The sequence below is a fragment of the Aptenodytes patagonicus genome, chromosome 7, assembly GCF_965638725.1.
Source record: "Aptenodytes patagonicus chromosome 7, bAptPat1.pri.cur, whole genome shotgun sequence".
Classification (NCBI taxonomy): domain Eukaryota; kingdom Metazoa; phylum Chordata; class Aves; order Sphenisciformes; family Spheniscidae; genus Aptenodytes; species Aptenodytes patagonicus.
This window is the reverse complement of record NC_134955.1, coordinates 44,303,522-44,317,811: the sequence shown is the minus strand read 5'-3', so window position 1 is coordinate 44,317,811 and position 14,290 is coordinate 44,303,522. Positions and strand designations below refer to the sequence as shown.

The window sequence follows — 14,290 nt, the reverse complement described above, 5'->3', positions numbered from 1 at the left end:
GGATCTATAACGTCCATCATTTCTAGATATACAGGTACTGTAGTGGCAAGCATGATGCCAATGTCCAGACACAACAAAATAACACCCATATATAACAAAATGGACCGTATATCACAGTCCATCCATAGCATGAAGCACTTCAGAGAAGACCTGTGTGCATCCAGAGCCGAGGTACCACAAGGACATGAGGAGAGAGCAAATGCCTGCACCAGAGGGTCCGTTTCCAACATGGGTACGTGCTCTTTGCTGAAACTGTAATCTAATTTTTAAGCATGAGTTCCCTCCGTACCCCTTATTCTCAAGCAGATGATATGGATTTCTGGTGTCTGTGTGATTTTGCCCAGTCGTCCAGCTGAGGAGATTCAGACCCCCACAAGACCCTTCAGGCAAAGAGGCAGGAAGGAGAACGTAGCCTTTCCTGAGAGGCCACACCACATTTCTGTGTGGGCACAAGTCCCTCCCAAGCCCGTGAAAGCCACTGCCTGCACAGTCGAAGGGCCCCTAGACCATTTCACCACTCTTCCGCTCCCCAGCCTGACTGGTGGACACTGCCTGTGCTGTTGGCAGCCCAGGGACAACACCTGCACGGAGGCCACAGGGCAGGCAGGTGCCCCAGCACCCACCTGCTCCGCAGCCCCATCCTGTCACAATATAGCAGGTGAATCCTTTATACATAATCAAATAAACCAGAAGGTTATTAGATTTGAATTAGCATTCACTAACACAATTGATTGTGTGGATTTAGTCATCTAAATGGTCAATGCTAGGACATTTGGATAATTATTACTGTTTAGTGATATTTCTTCAGCTAATTGTTTTTATTGAATGACTCACTTTGATGATGCAGCTGAAGCTAGTGTGCAGCTGGGCTTCCGAGGACAGGATTTTAGCTGCCCAATCCACCTCCCAGAGGTTCCATCATTCCTGTAAGACAATGCATTTGGGTCCCTCTGGATGGTCCTTAGGAAAGGAACCATTTGGGAACTGTTCCTGCCTCTGCCAATGCATGCTTGATCATATGTGGGATTATTTCTCACAGCAGCTCACCCCATCACGGTTAAATAAAACTAAGCTAAACTAAGCTGAAGTGGGGTTTTTCCAAACTCTGCTTGAGTGGGTGCCACCTGTGAGGGCAGCAGTGCAACAGCCCACATAAGCTGAGATATTTCCTCCTCCACCCTCTTAAGCATACCCCCACCCTCGTCCCCACGAGAAAAGACCCCACTTATGCTGCCCTCCTGCCCCCCCCTCCACAGAAGGGCTCAGCCCCCACTGCCCCAAACCCAGCCTGAGCCCCAGCCCTGAGCCCCAGACCCACAGCAGTGCCTGCCTACATGGGAGGGCTCGTGTGGTAGTCGAGCTCTCAGCATCTCCCTGCAGGCAAGCGCAAGGGGAAAGGGACTGCATACACCCGCCCCCCATAACCCCTGCCCGCATTCGGAGGGACACAGGTAAGAAGGCTCTGCCTGCACAGCACCATGCCAATGTAAAAGGCAGAGCTGATGTTAAAATTTTCCCACCTGCAGCTGTCTGGAAAAGCCCAAATGAGCAGACCGTTGCTCCAGCAGCAAGAGCGTACCTGTGCCTGCTTCCCTGCAATCAGCAGCTTCCTCCAGGTACGAGGTCGCCCTGGACCACTGTTGTGCTCCCCAGGATTGGTAGCATCAAAGCAATGTTTATCAGAGACCTCTAGATGCAGCTCAGGGAAGGTACTAAGGGATACACAAGTGTGACTAGGTCTCACAGTCATGCTGTGCCTGAAACTGCGTGATCTGGCTTGGTTTTCATTCTACTATATGTTGCCATTTGAGATCAGCTAAGCCAAACATATGGAAGGAGTCACAGAAACCTGCAGGTAGTTCCCAACCCAAAGGGCAGCAGGGGGGACTGCACCCCCAGTCCAGAGAGCGGGGAGCTGCTGCTTAGCCCCATGCAGGAGGGCTCAGGCTTCTCCATGGTCAGACAGCCTGGGTGACCTCGAGGTGACAGCGACTTGACACTGCTTGCTAGGAAGGTTGGGAGAGGGCATCTCATGCACACAATTGACAGACGCCCTTTTGCTGTTCATCTGTCCCAGATGTCTTACAGAAGTGTGGGATTGCACAGGCACATGGCTTTGCCAAGCAGTGCCAGGAGGCTGTTCTGGGCAGAGCTCAGAGCACAGACATGCCAGTGGGACAGACGGACATACCGAGTGACGCCACCACAACAGGAACAGCAGACAGTGTGGGCGAGTGAGGAATCTCCTTAGAAGGGAACATACGAATATAACGTGATGGACAGGGTGTTGCTGTATACACAGAGGATGAGACACAAGGTAATGGTACAGCCAGATGAGTCCTGCAAGGAGTCGGGTGCCTGTAGGCTCCTGAGAGATAAGGATACTTTGACTGTGATGTCTTCTACCTCCCAGGTCTGCAGGGGCAAAGACCTGCCAGCTAGTGAGGATACAGGAGGTAGCTGTGACGGCCACAGCGGGATGCTGGGCTTCGGGAGGCAGGGGATGCAGCCAAGAAAAGGGTTCGTGTCTGTGGATGCAAGCAAAAGAAGAATTAAATACTGCGACTGTCAAACACTCGTTTCAAAGAGGGACCGACATGGCTTCTCTGCAGTGCTCTGGGGAAAATCACCCCCTCCCATCTCACTTCCCTCACTGGCTTTCCCACAAATGTGTTTCAGAGCCTGCATGAACCTTCCTGTCTCAAGCATAAAACCAATCCCCTGGGCCCTAAGTCTGTGTTGCCAGAGGTCAGGGTTTTCCCAAGCAAGTTATATTTTTCCCTGCTCAGAAATCTGGTCTGGGAAGAACTCGAGGATTACCTTTTCCCCATTTGTCCAGGGTTCCTGGACATCTAGGGAAGGCCGGCACTGTGTGTTGCCAGGGCTATGCCGTGTGCAGGCCCTCCAGACGTCACCACGGCTCACGCACAGGACAGGGAGTTCACAGAAGAACTGAATTTACTGCCTGTGTACAAACCATCTGTCCAAGAAAGGCAGAAGCTTATCCCAGAGAGATATTTCTGTCTGGGAAACACCACAGCCATAAGTTAGTAAACAACACCCACGAAATCTGAAGAAATCAGAGCCCTAAAAGGCATAAGCTAAATGGGAAATCATCCCAGGAACGGACGCAGCCTTGGAGAGGGATAAATTTAAACTCCGTCCAGGCTGGAAAATCTGCGTGCCGTCTCCATCTGCTCCCTCTTCCTCCCCAACGCGGCTCCAGTAATGAATCACTGGCCTCTGAAAGATGCACTGTTGCTTCCAGTTCCCCTTTACTACAGGCAGCTCGGGTATTGCAGGACCAGCAGGAATGGCCACCCTCCGACCGCCAGCCCAGGTGGCAGAGGTGAAGCAGCCCCGCAGGCCAGCACTGCTCGTCCCCTGGCTCCCACAAGTGGTGGTGGCCCCGAACTCACTGCCAGCCATCACCTGCCCTGGGAGAGGTCATGCTCAGCGTAAGCAGTTGGCTGCATGAAAATAAATGGGAATACGAGGGAATGAGAGCTGTGTGAGGAAATGAAGGTTTTATTATAACCTGGTCTGGAGAACCTGCGTCCTGGGAGCGCAGGCAATACCCGGAGCATGCAGAGCATGGGATGTCAGGAGTTTGGAAGAATCTGCATTTAACCCCCCTGAGCCTGCCTTTAGCCTCTCTCAGTCTGTAAATCAGAGCTCACCTAACACCCCTATAAATGCAGCCTTGCTCTTTGCTGTCCCTTGGAGCTCTTCTCCCAGCTTGCTATCCTGCAGAGAATAACTGAGCTGCAGCCAGGCGCTGCAGCCTTGCTCTCATCAACAGCCATTTGTATAGGTAGAGGAAGGATGGGCTGGACTAGGACATGGCACCAGAAGCACATCCAGCCCTTGGCAATGCTGTGCACACTCAGCCCACAGCCACTGCAGAAAAAACTGCGGTTAAAACCTTAGGAACTTCCCAAGCACAGCCCCAGAGCACCTTGATGGGCATTTTGCACTGAGATACTTAAAGCCAAGTCCCCCCTTAGCACTATCTCAGCAGCAGCTGCTGCTGACACCCATTGCCAGCTTCAGGCAATTTGTGGGTGGCAGATCGGGGTTACCCCTCCCAGAGCCATGCGATCTGCTGAGCTTCGGGCCTCCAAGGACTTTCACCAGGAGAAGGAGCAGAGAGCAGAGAGCCTGCCCGCCTCCAAAGAGGGTGTGCACAGGAGGAACAGACCTTGAGACAGTCCCTCAGCTGGCAGTCCCAGGGCTTTTTCAGGAAACACCCAACCCAAAGTTCATCTTCTGTTGTTTTTTTTTTTTTTTTTCCTCTCAGGGTTATGCTCTTAGTATTGTCTAGTATTTCCTGCTTCCTCCCCTGGCAGCTCCCCTGCTAGCTCAGACACACAGCTACAGCACTCAGTGCATTAGCCCCTGTGTTTGCCACATCCGTCCCCAGGGAAATCCCTGGGCCCACACGCAGTTCAGCTTCTAATTAAGGCCTGCCGTGTGCCTGTCTGCTGCGGCGGGCTCCCACTGCTCACAGAGAAGCAGTGTACTGGCTTTTTATGTTTATCCAGGATGATTTGCACCCACCAGCTTTAGGCACAAGAGTTGCACAGGAGCAGGAGGAGGCTCAGAGCAAACTATGTGCTGAGGCAGACGGCTCTCACTGCCTGTGCTCAGCCTCCTGCTTGGACAGCCCAGCGTAACTCAGCTCAGGTCTTTACTTTGCTCAAAATATCATCTAGTACCACAGGGAAATTTGTATCCAGATCCAGTTTTGACCTTCTGGATCCGTAATCCAAACAGAAAGGAAAGCAGCTCCCTCCTTGGCACGGCCCCGCTGGCTGCCCGTGCTCACCCTCTGCCAGGCAGAACTCCACCTCCCGAATTCTCACCGGGTTGGTTTTCTGCACGGTCCCACCATGCCGCTCTCTCCACCTTTGCAAGATTCCTCCTTGCTGGGAAGAACTAGAGACCATAACATTACCAAATGTCACAGCTGCCTGCATGGGGAAAGTCCCTTTTTAATTATTAGCATGCTCCCAGTTCATATTTTCCCCGTCAGGTGCTTCCACTCTGTCTGCAACCACAGAGGGGGCTGTACTGATGGGGAGCAACGTTATTCATGTTGCTGAAGGGAAAGTTGTACTACAAGCTCAAGAGACCTGCCTCTGCTTCTCTTCTCTTCCCCCAGCCTGAGACTCTTCTTTCCTACATGAAACACATGTGGCAGCAAGCTTTGCTGCATCAGGCAGCGAGCATCAGCTTAAAGCTTTGCAAGCAACATTCTTCAACAAAACTTCCATGTGAGAAATGGGAATGACACCACAGGAAACTTGTTTTCCAAGTGGTAGCCAATTTCAAATGACTTGACCTATATTTACCCTTAAGGCATAACAATAAAAGCAGTTTAAATTGATATAGTACATTTCATCCCTAAGGATCCCCAGAAATGCAACCAATTTATATATAAACAGCCCACAGTTCACACAGAGAAATGCAGATCTTCCTGGGGACGCAATACATCAGTTTAAGAGATACCAAAAATAAGCTGCAGTCTAAAAATAAAAACAGAGACCAGTGTGGCCAGCCAGAAATCTAGGGCCATTAGACTCTGGCCAGGACACCCTAGTCAACTCCATTTCTGTATCTGTGGGACATGGGTAGGATTTTAAACGCCCTAATTTGGACCTTGGTTTTACATGCCAAAAATTACCCCCCACACTGTTTGCTTGGATAGTATATCAGCTCAAATAAGGTGGAGAAATGCTTCTTACTGCATCCACCACACTGCTTTTTGGAGTATCTGACTGTCCCATAACAGCCTCTGATGAAAAAGTTTGAGGAGGTAGGGATACAGGCCACATGGCACGTGTAACACCATCAGCCCTCATCCTGCCTGACCAGAATGGACTTTGCTTAAGTTTCCTTCTTCTCATTTGGCCATTTTTTTAAAGCTTTCAAATTATTAGAAAGCAGGAAGGAAATATGTTTTCCTTGTTTAGCACTGGACTAATTGTTTGGAGCTGCCTGGTTCTTATCTCTACAGCAGCTGTAAATGGGAGCCCAAGATATGTTGATTTTAGTTGCAAAATGTTATCAGAATGATGTTAGGTGTTCCCTGGCTTCCATTGCACTAGCAAAGTCCATAGACTTTTGGAACAATAAACCGGAGTCCTGTTGTAAAGGGGTATGTGCATGTGCGTGTACACATGCAGACAGCAGGTTTACTTGTGCGCGTACACATGCAGACGACAGCAGGTTTACTTCACCGATTTGCTTTGCTTTTGGTTTTAACAGCCTGGGCCAAGATCTTGCTGGATGTTGTGAACTGCCTTTCCTGATACGTTTACTGTGAGCCATGCATAAGTCCTCGAGATTAAATGGGAGGAAACAGTTAATAGGTATCTGCAGCAGCAATCACAGAAGGATGAAGTTGAGGGACCAACTCTGGTAAATCAACAGCACCACAGCGACAGCACTAGACGGTTCTCATGATTAATATGGCAATCAGGAAATTACAGTTTAATGTGTTTGCTGGAGGAAGCAGCACGAGAATCTTTCATGTACTTTAAAAACTGATTAAAACCGTACTGCCCCTTTTCAGTATTCAGGCACGCAAGGCTGCTTCTCGGACCCCTGCCAGCTGCTTTCTGCAAGGTAGAAGAAAAACAAACATCTCATCCTGGCAGCCCCACAGCCCTGCCAATTGAGTGCTCAGGGCACCCAGAGTGGAGGAGGCTTTCGCAAAATCTAGCCCTTATGGATCAGGTGCAAAACCACCTCTTAGATCACAGCCGTTTACATTGTTAAAGTGACTTTTAGGTAGTCCCTTGGTCTTGAAGTGCCCGCTGGACCAGGCAGCAGAGACTGCTAACATAATCCCAAATAAAAAAATGCAGAGAACCTTAATCTCCTCTCAAGCTGATGAGCATAAAAACCACTCCTGCGAAATTAACGCAGACACAGCAGAGGTATTAAACCAGAATATGCAAGAAGACAAAGAGGGTTCAGTTTGGCACAAATGACTGCAGCGTTCATGAAGTTTTGCTCCTGTTTCAGCAGGGCTAACCCCTGTCCCTGGATAGGTACGGCTGCTCCGTCCCCTGGGGGCATGTCTGAGCCTCCCAGAACTGCAACACCTAGGTGAGAGGCCACATAGGAAATCAGAGTTGTGATAGGCTCCATCCTATATCCAAAAACTGCATATCCAAAAGCTGAGTTTGTTTCTTTCTATCCTTTTTCTCTTGCGGACCATGTAGAAAATCAAATAGAAGAACTGCTGGAATGTGTTAATTTTCAAAAAAAAGGACAGTACCTCAGTAGCACAAAAGGAGCATCAATGACCTTCACCAGCGCTTCAAAACCTTTGCTTTATACTATCTTCTATATGCCGTCCCTTTAGGCAAATATCGTACGATGACCTTGTTAGCGGTGAGGAGTTACAGAGAAGACAGCAGCTTTATTTGTTTTAATGTTAACAAGGGTTCTGCTTGCCCCTGCATCTGCAGCTGGCTACTATTTTACATGTGGGTCGGGGTTCAGCGCTGAATCCCTTCTCAATCAGTGCTTTTGGCTGCCTAATACCCAGGGGTGCTGGCCCACCTCTGGGACCCCCTGCGACGCCCGGGGCCAGGCTGCAGAGCGGCTGTGGGGCGGCAGCGTCTCCCTGGGGCAGGAAGTGGGCTGGCCTCAGCACGACTTTCCATCCAGAAAACATTTTCCATCTCCTTTCCGCCACCTACAACTGGCTGCAGTACAGCCGAGTTAAAACGCACACAAAATAAAAGCATCTCGCGTGCCTCTGAAAAGAGGTTTCTGCTGGCAAATGCTCGCTAAAAATAGCCCTGCGTTTGCCTGTGAGAGCAGCTGGAGGTCACTTATAGAAGGAGGCAAAGAACTCGCTTTGCTGAACTCGGTTTCCAGCCATCGCAGCAAGGACAAGAAGTTTTAAAATTTAATTTCTGCGTGGTTCTAGCAAAACCCCAACTGGAGGCAGCGTGGTCCTGGTTGGGCTTGATACCCCTGTTAGTCAGAGCAGGAGCTTGCTTTCCAACTCCCATCCTCCCTTTTTTGCAGGGAAGCAGGTAGGAGGAGATTCATTTGTTAATTAAATTTCCCCTGCCAATTTACATTAAAAAGGGGAAACTGTTTCAAGAAGCTCACAAAACTTTCATAACCCTTAGACTATAAAAGAAAGAGTTGTATGGCTTTTTTCTAAACCTGCCCAAAAGCACCACCGGGTTGTCCCAGGCCAAGTGATGAATAATGAAAAAAAGTCCAGGAATGGCACAGCTGGGCTGAAAATCAGGAACATCTGCTCACAGAAAGTCAGGCATTCGCCCTCTCGTCTGGCTCCCCCTTTCATCTTTCGATTTTCTCATAAATTCTTGTTCAAAGGGATGCCATCCCATGGGAAAATTACAAAAGGAAAAAAGCGCAGATGCTGTTACTCAGTGAGGCCAGCAATAGTTGCAAGAAAAGAAAAATTCTTCATGGGAATCCCCCACATCTGAGAAGTAGAAACAAAACTTCACCAGGGAAAAATTCAGCGCTGTCAGCCCCGCAGACAATGCCTTTTATCCATGTGGGAGCCTGCATTTATCCAGTTTTCACTACCCGCCGATGGCATGACAGCAGTAAAAAGGAGCAGAGAAGAATCATTAGGAATGGCCAGAGAAAGTAAGAATAACGGCAGAAGATGTAATTTCTTCTTTAAAAGGCTTGTTCCATTATGGGTATGTACCTCTCAAAAGAGGCCTGTTTAGTCCTGGACCAGAACAGAATGTACAGGAGTGGCGTGGAATTCTCCTGTTCATTCCTGGTCCCATTGCACTGAAACAAAGTGAAAACTTCCACAGCAGAGATGTGAAATCCTCTAAACGCCGAGGCAGCACCTGCACACGTGCAGCTATCATGACAGCGTAACACCAGTCCTGTGCAGTACTACCTGAATCTCTCCAAAAAGCGATACCCCCCTCCAAGCAACAGCAGGGCAGACGTGCAGCGTGCTGATGCAGTTGCAGCCTCAGCATTGCTCTGGCTGGTGTTTGGTTTCCTGAACTTTTAGCATGACCTCGCTACCCTGGGCTGGCTACGAAGCCTGTTCCTGCTCGTCAGACGAGCGCTGGTTAATGACTCCTAAGGGGGTCCCTCTCACCAGCCCTCAAAACGATCCTCGCAGGGTCAGGGATCTGCCGCTGTGCAGATGAGGGCCGTGGAGGAGAGCTGTCGTGCTACACTGCACCTCACGGGTGGTGGAGCTTCTCCGAGTGTGATGACCACCACTTTGCACGCTTACAGGCTGGCCTTCTGGCCCGAGACATCCCGCAGCTCCTCTTATCAAACAGCAAGCTGGTGGAAAGTCGAGGGGGGATGCGGTGTGCAATCAAGGCCGGCAGTGCCCAGCACGTGCGGGCGGTCCTCAGCATGCAAGGGACCCCCACAGGGAGCAAGGACCCCCCACAGCACGCAATGGGACCCCGCAGCGGTGCGCACACCCGCTGCCCTGCCGGTGAGGGGGCACCGGGAGCCCCGCGACCGGGCAGGGCAGGGAAAGCCCCCCGGGAAAGCCGGCAAGGGGCAGCTGCCCGGGGCGCAGCAGGGAAGTACCGACGGGGACGCCGGGGAGGTGAGTACTTCCCCCCCGACGTGGAAAAACGCCAAGTCCCCTCCCGGGCCGACCTCTTCCCTCCCCTGCGCCGCCCCTCCCTGCCACCGCCCGCGGCGCCGAGCAGGACCAGACCCGTCGGTCGGGCTTTGACTGGCTGGAAATTCCCGTCCTCGGCGGCTCCTCCCCCGCAGAAATCCCCTTGCCGGGGTGTATATGCGAAGCGCCGCCGCCGCCGCCGCTCACTCGCCGCTAAGCCGGAGCTCCGCCGCCATGATCAGCGCCCGCCGCCCCGTCGAGCCGCCGGTTATGGAGGGCTACGAGCAACCGAAGAAAGAGCGTCAAGGCGGGTTCCCGCTCGACGATCGCCACGACAGCGGCTTGGACTCCATGAAGGAAGAGGACTACCGGCAGCTGGTGAAGGAGCTGGAGGACATACGCCTGCAGCCCCGCGAACCGCCCGCCTGGACACAGCAGCTGACGGAGGACGGGGACACGTAAGTGGGGGTCGGGGGGGACGACACACACGTACCCGGGGAGGGGGACACATGGCACGGAGAGGACGGGACAGGATGCGCTGGCGGCGGGGAGGCGCCCGGCCGGGCCGGGCCGGGCCGCGGCGGGGAGGGGAGGGCGGAAAGTCCCTGGAGGGGCGCCAGGGAGAGGCGGCTCCCGCGGCCGGCGGAAAGCCCCGGCCGCCGAAAGCCCCGGCTTGCGACACCCGCGCATGACCCTGCCCCGGGCCCGCCTCGCCTCTCTGCCCGCCTGGGGGATTTTGGGGTTTTTAATGTGGGATTTGGGGATTTTAACGTGGGTCGTTCAATTTTTTTTCTTTTTTTTTTTCCCTGCAGTTTTCTCCACTTGGCGATTATTCACGAGGAAAAAGCCCTGAGCCTGGAGGTGATCCGGCAGACGGCCGGGGACCGTGCTTTCCTGAACTTCCAAAACAACCTCAGCCAGGTACTTTCACCTCTGCAGCCCCAAATCCGGATCAGCCCCTGCCACCCCCACAAAAGCCCTCTGGGAAATTCCTCCCAAAAAAGTCCTTTTTAATTTTTTTTTTTAACTGATGGATATTAAATCAAAGCCTACATTCAGGAAAGTCCCCAGCTGGCTCCAGCCAGTGTTAGTACAACGCTTCCTCTCCCCTGAGAGTGGCATTTAACGCCCGCATTTTTCAAATATGACACAATGGGTTGCATCCCTCTTTATTGGGATGTTAATGATACCCTTCATATGGATTGACTGTTCGGTATCCAGAGAGCCCTCAGTTCATCACTTCCAGACTAGAGGAACTATACAATATGTCAGGAAGCATAAAGAAACCCCAGTTTCTGGGGTGTGTTTTTAATTGGGGGCACAGATCTCCAAGCGGTCGAGGGTTCTGTCCAGACGTTGCTGCCAAGTTTGCGGTATAACTTACAGGTCTGCGTTTTCTCTCTTGCCTGCAGACTCCTCTTCACCTGGCAGTGATCACGGATCAGCCTGAAATTGCCGAGCATCTTCTGAAGGCCGGATGTGACCTGGAAATCAGGGACTTCCGAGGAAACACCCCCCTGCACATTGCCTGCCAGCAGGGCTCCCTCAGGAGCGTCAGCGTCCTCACGCAGTACTGCCAGCCGCACCATCTCCTCGCTGTCCTGCAGGCAACCAACTACAATGGTATGGGCACGCTGCTGTACATAGATGTCGGTGTGCTGTACCAAGGGTAGAGTTGTTGTCCCGTAGAGCTCAAAGATCTCTGGAGAGGTGGAGAAGGATTGTTATGCCCATTTGAGAGTTGAGGAGTCACTGTCTTGTAGGCCTCCTCACTGTTGATTATTGGCTCTCGTGGCTTTGAATTTTGCATTTTTAGTGAGTACTTCTGCAGTGCTCCTTTTTTTTTGGTTAAAATAAGTTACAGTCAAACACTGGAATAAAGCCTCTAAGAAATCTTTCCAAAATCCAACCCTGTTATTCATACTTACTGGAAGCTGGAAAGGTCTTCTGGAAAACACCCTTTTGCCGTGGATTAATTGCAAACTTAGATATCCTATCATCTTGACTTTAACTGAATGATAGGGCATTAGGTTAGACTTACTCAAATTTTACCTTCATTTGTGTTTTGCAGGACATACGTGTCTCCATTTGGCATCTATTCAAGGATACCTGGCTATTGTCGAATACTTGCTGTTCTTGGGAGCAGATGTAAATGCTCAGGTATGTAATGTATACCGTGAATTTAACTGAGCAGGGCTGTGTATTCATAAGAATCAATAGGTCTGGCACCAGCTCTGGCTCTCCTAACATGCCAAACCTTGTGTTATTTTCACGCAGGAGCCATGCAATGGTAGAACGGCACTACATTTAGCTGTTGACCTGCAGAATTCAGACCTGGTGTCACTTCTGGTGAAACACGGGGCGGACGTGAACAAAGTGACCTACCAGGGCTATTCCCCCTATCAGCTCACGTGGGGAAGAGACAACTCCAGCATACGGGAACAGCTGAAGCAGCTGACCACAGCCGACCTGCAGATGTTGCCAGAGAGTGAGGATGAGGAGAGCAGTGAATCGGAGCCTGAATTCACAGAGGATGAAGTAAGTAGCTATTTGCACCTTTTCAAGAGAAAGGGAAAATCCTGCCCTTTGTAGTTTTTTTGTTAGTGCTGCTCTGATGACGTGCTCCAATGACCTCTTACCTATATAACTGACAGGTATAAATAGCCCATAAAGTAAGGTTACGCTGTCAGCCATTAGCAAGATGGCAGTTGGGGCAAGCATATAAATAGAATAAATTTAAGAATAAAATGTAAAAAATACGTGAGGGAACAGAGGTTACCTTCATGCAACGTGAGTTGCTGAACGTTGTTCTGTTGCTGACACCTACAGAACCTCGTGAGATAAAATTCAAGTTAATAGGTGGGTTTTCTTCTCCCCAGCATTTGTTTTTCTAACGTTCTCAGTGCTGTTAAATGGCAAACGTAACCATTTCGGTGCAGAAATTTTATACGCCGCCGAAGTCAGGGCATGCAGAATTTGGCAGTTATCCCAGAGTGAATACAATACTCCCAGTAAGAGTTTTGCATTAACAGCCTTTTGTTTTTTTCTTCCAGCTTATATATGATGACTGCCTTATTGGAGGACGACAGCTGGCATTTTAAAGCAGAGCTTTCTGTGAAAAGAAGTGACTGTGTACATATGTATAGAAAAAGGACTGACTTTCTTCATTTAAAAAGAAAGTCGCAACACGGAGGGAAAAACCAGGAGGGAAATACTACACTGCCCAGCAAGGAGCACGTAATTGTAACAGGATGGTTCCAGGTTCCGGCCTGTGTTTAAATACAGGAGCGGGATCTGTAACATCGGTACAGATCTGTGATTATTCACACCAACTGATAAAGAGCCACATGGCCAATCTTCTCAACCCTACGAAGGCAACAGACTACACACCCAACCTGCTAGTTACAGAGAGCTATCTTGTGGCATTAAGTACCACGAGGAACGCGTGTCCTCTCATGGGAAAGCAGGCTCATACCAACACCCCATCTTCTCGGAGACTGTATGTTAATTTGTGTTGGGCTGGTGGCAGTCCCTGGCCTTACTGACAGACCGCAGCTGCTCTCAGTGGGGTGTCCCAGGCGGAGGAGTCAAACCAAGGGACTGGTGACCTCCTGGCTGTTAGGAGAAAGGTAGCAATAATGTTAACTGTGGGCATTGGAAACTGTGTGTTTCACACCATGTGTGTCATAATTGCTACACTTTTTAGCAATTGTATATTGTGTAAATACTGTACATTTTTGTTTATAATTATTTTGGTACATGTGAGATATGTATTTATTAAAAAAAGATTACTGTACCTGGTCTGTGAAATGGTTCATTGCCCACCTCTTTGTCTTGAGATACATGGGAATCCACCTGGTTTGCTTTTTAAGAAACATTTAACACCTAGTAGACCGATGGGGTCACAGGCTCAGGGGTTTTGGGTGGTTCACCTTGGCAGCGGTAAGACATCTAAGCAGCTTGCAGCTCTCAGCCCTTCTGCTGCAGCTAATTTTGGAAGCAGACGTAGGTGTCATTTCCTGCGCCCATTGCGGCAGGCAGGTCAGGGGGCTGGGATTCCCCCTCTGTCACCCAAGCACCAGGCCGCCCGGCCGCTAGAGAGGGATTTTGAGGCCGTCTGTGACAGCACCCACCCGCCTGCTCTCGTGGCACCTTTTGTTCCAGCTCCAATACTCGGCAGCTCTTGTCGGGGCTTGCCGGGGGAGGCTAGAGGTTTGCAGCACAGCCCCACGCCCGCCCACCCTCTTGTTTATCACCCGGCCCGGCTCCGGTTTGAACTCGGACACGTTTGGATTTTCCAAAGGGGATTTCCATGGGAAAAGGGAGCACATGCCTGGAAACACATGCTGCTGCCTTCCACCCCTGAAATTCAGGCACGGGGCTTACCCCCCTCCCCGCTGCAGGAGCTACAGCTCTCCTTGACCAAATCACAGCAGCGGAGGATGTGGCTTTAACCCGCTTCAGTTATTCCTGCGTGTTTCTTTCCAGCAATCAATCAGGCAGACAGAATCACTTTGCTCAAATCCTTACCTGCACCTGATTATCTGTTGGCAGCGTGTTGCAGCACAGGACTAATTTTAGCCACAGATTAAAATCTGTGTGACCACGTAAAGGATGGGTTGTGTGAAAGGTGACCGTGCCCCGTTCCTCCTGTGCCGTAACCCCCTGGAC

General features: G+C 50.7%; 1 protein-coding gene across 1 annotated transcript; it reads left to right on the top strand.

Moving 5' to 3' along the window:
- The first annotated feature begins 9,810 nt into the window (after positions 1–9,810).
- NFKBIA (NFKB inhibitor alpha) lies at positions 9,811–13,415 on the top strand. Its single transcript, XM_076345044.1, has 6 exons — positions 9,811–10,077; positions 10,432–10,540; positions 11,032–11,242; positions 11,691–11,779; positions 11,897–12,157; positions 12,673–13,415. The coding sequence occupies exons 1-6, from the start codon at positions 9,854–9,856 to the stop codon at positions 12,718–12,720; spliced, it is 942 nt and encodes a 313-aa protein (XP_076201159.1). The 5' UTR covers positions 9,811–9,853; the 3' UTR covers positions 12,721–13,415.
- The last annotated feature ends 875 nt before the right edge of the window (positions 13,416–14,290 follow it).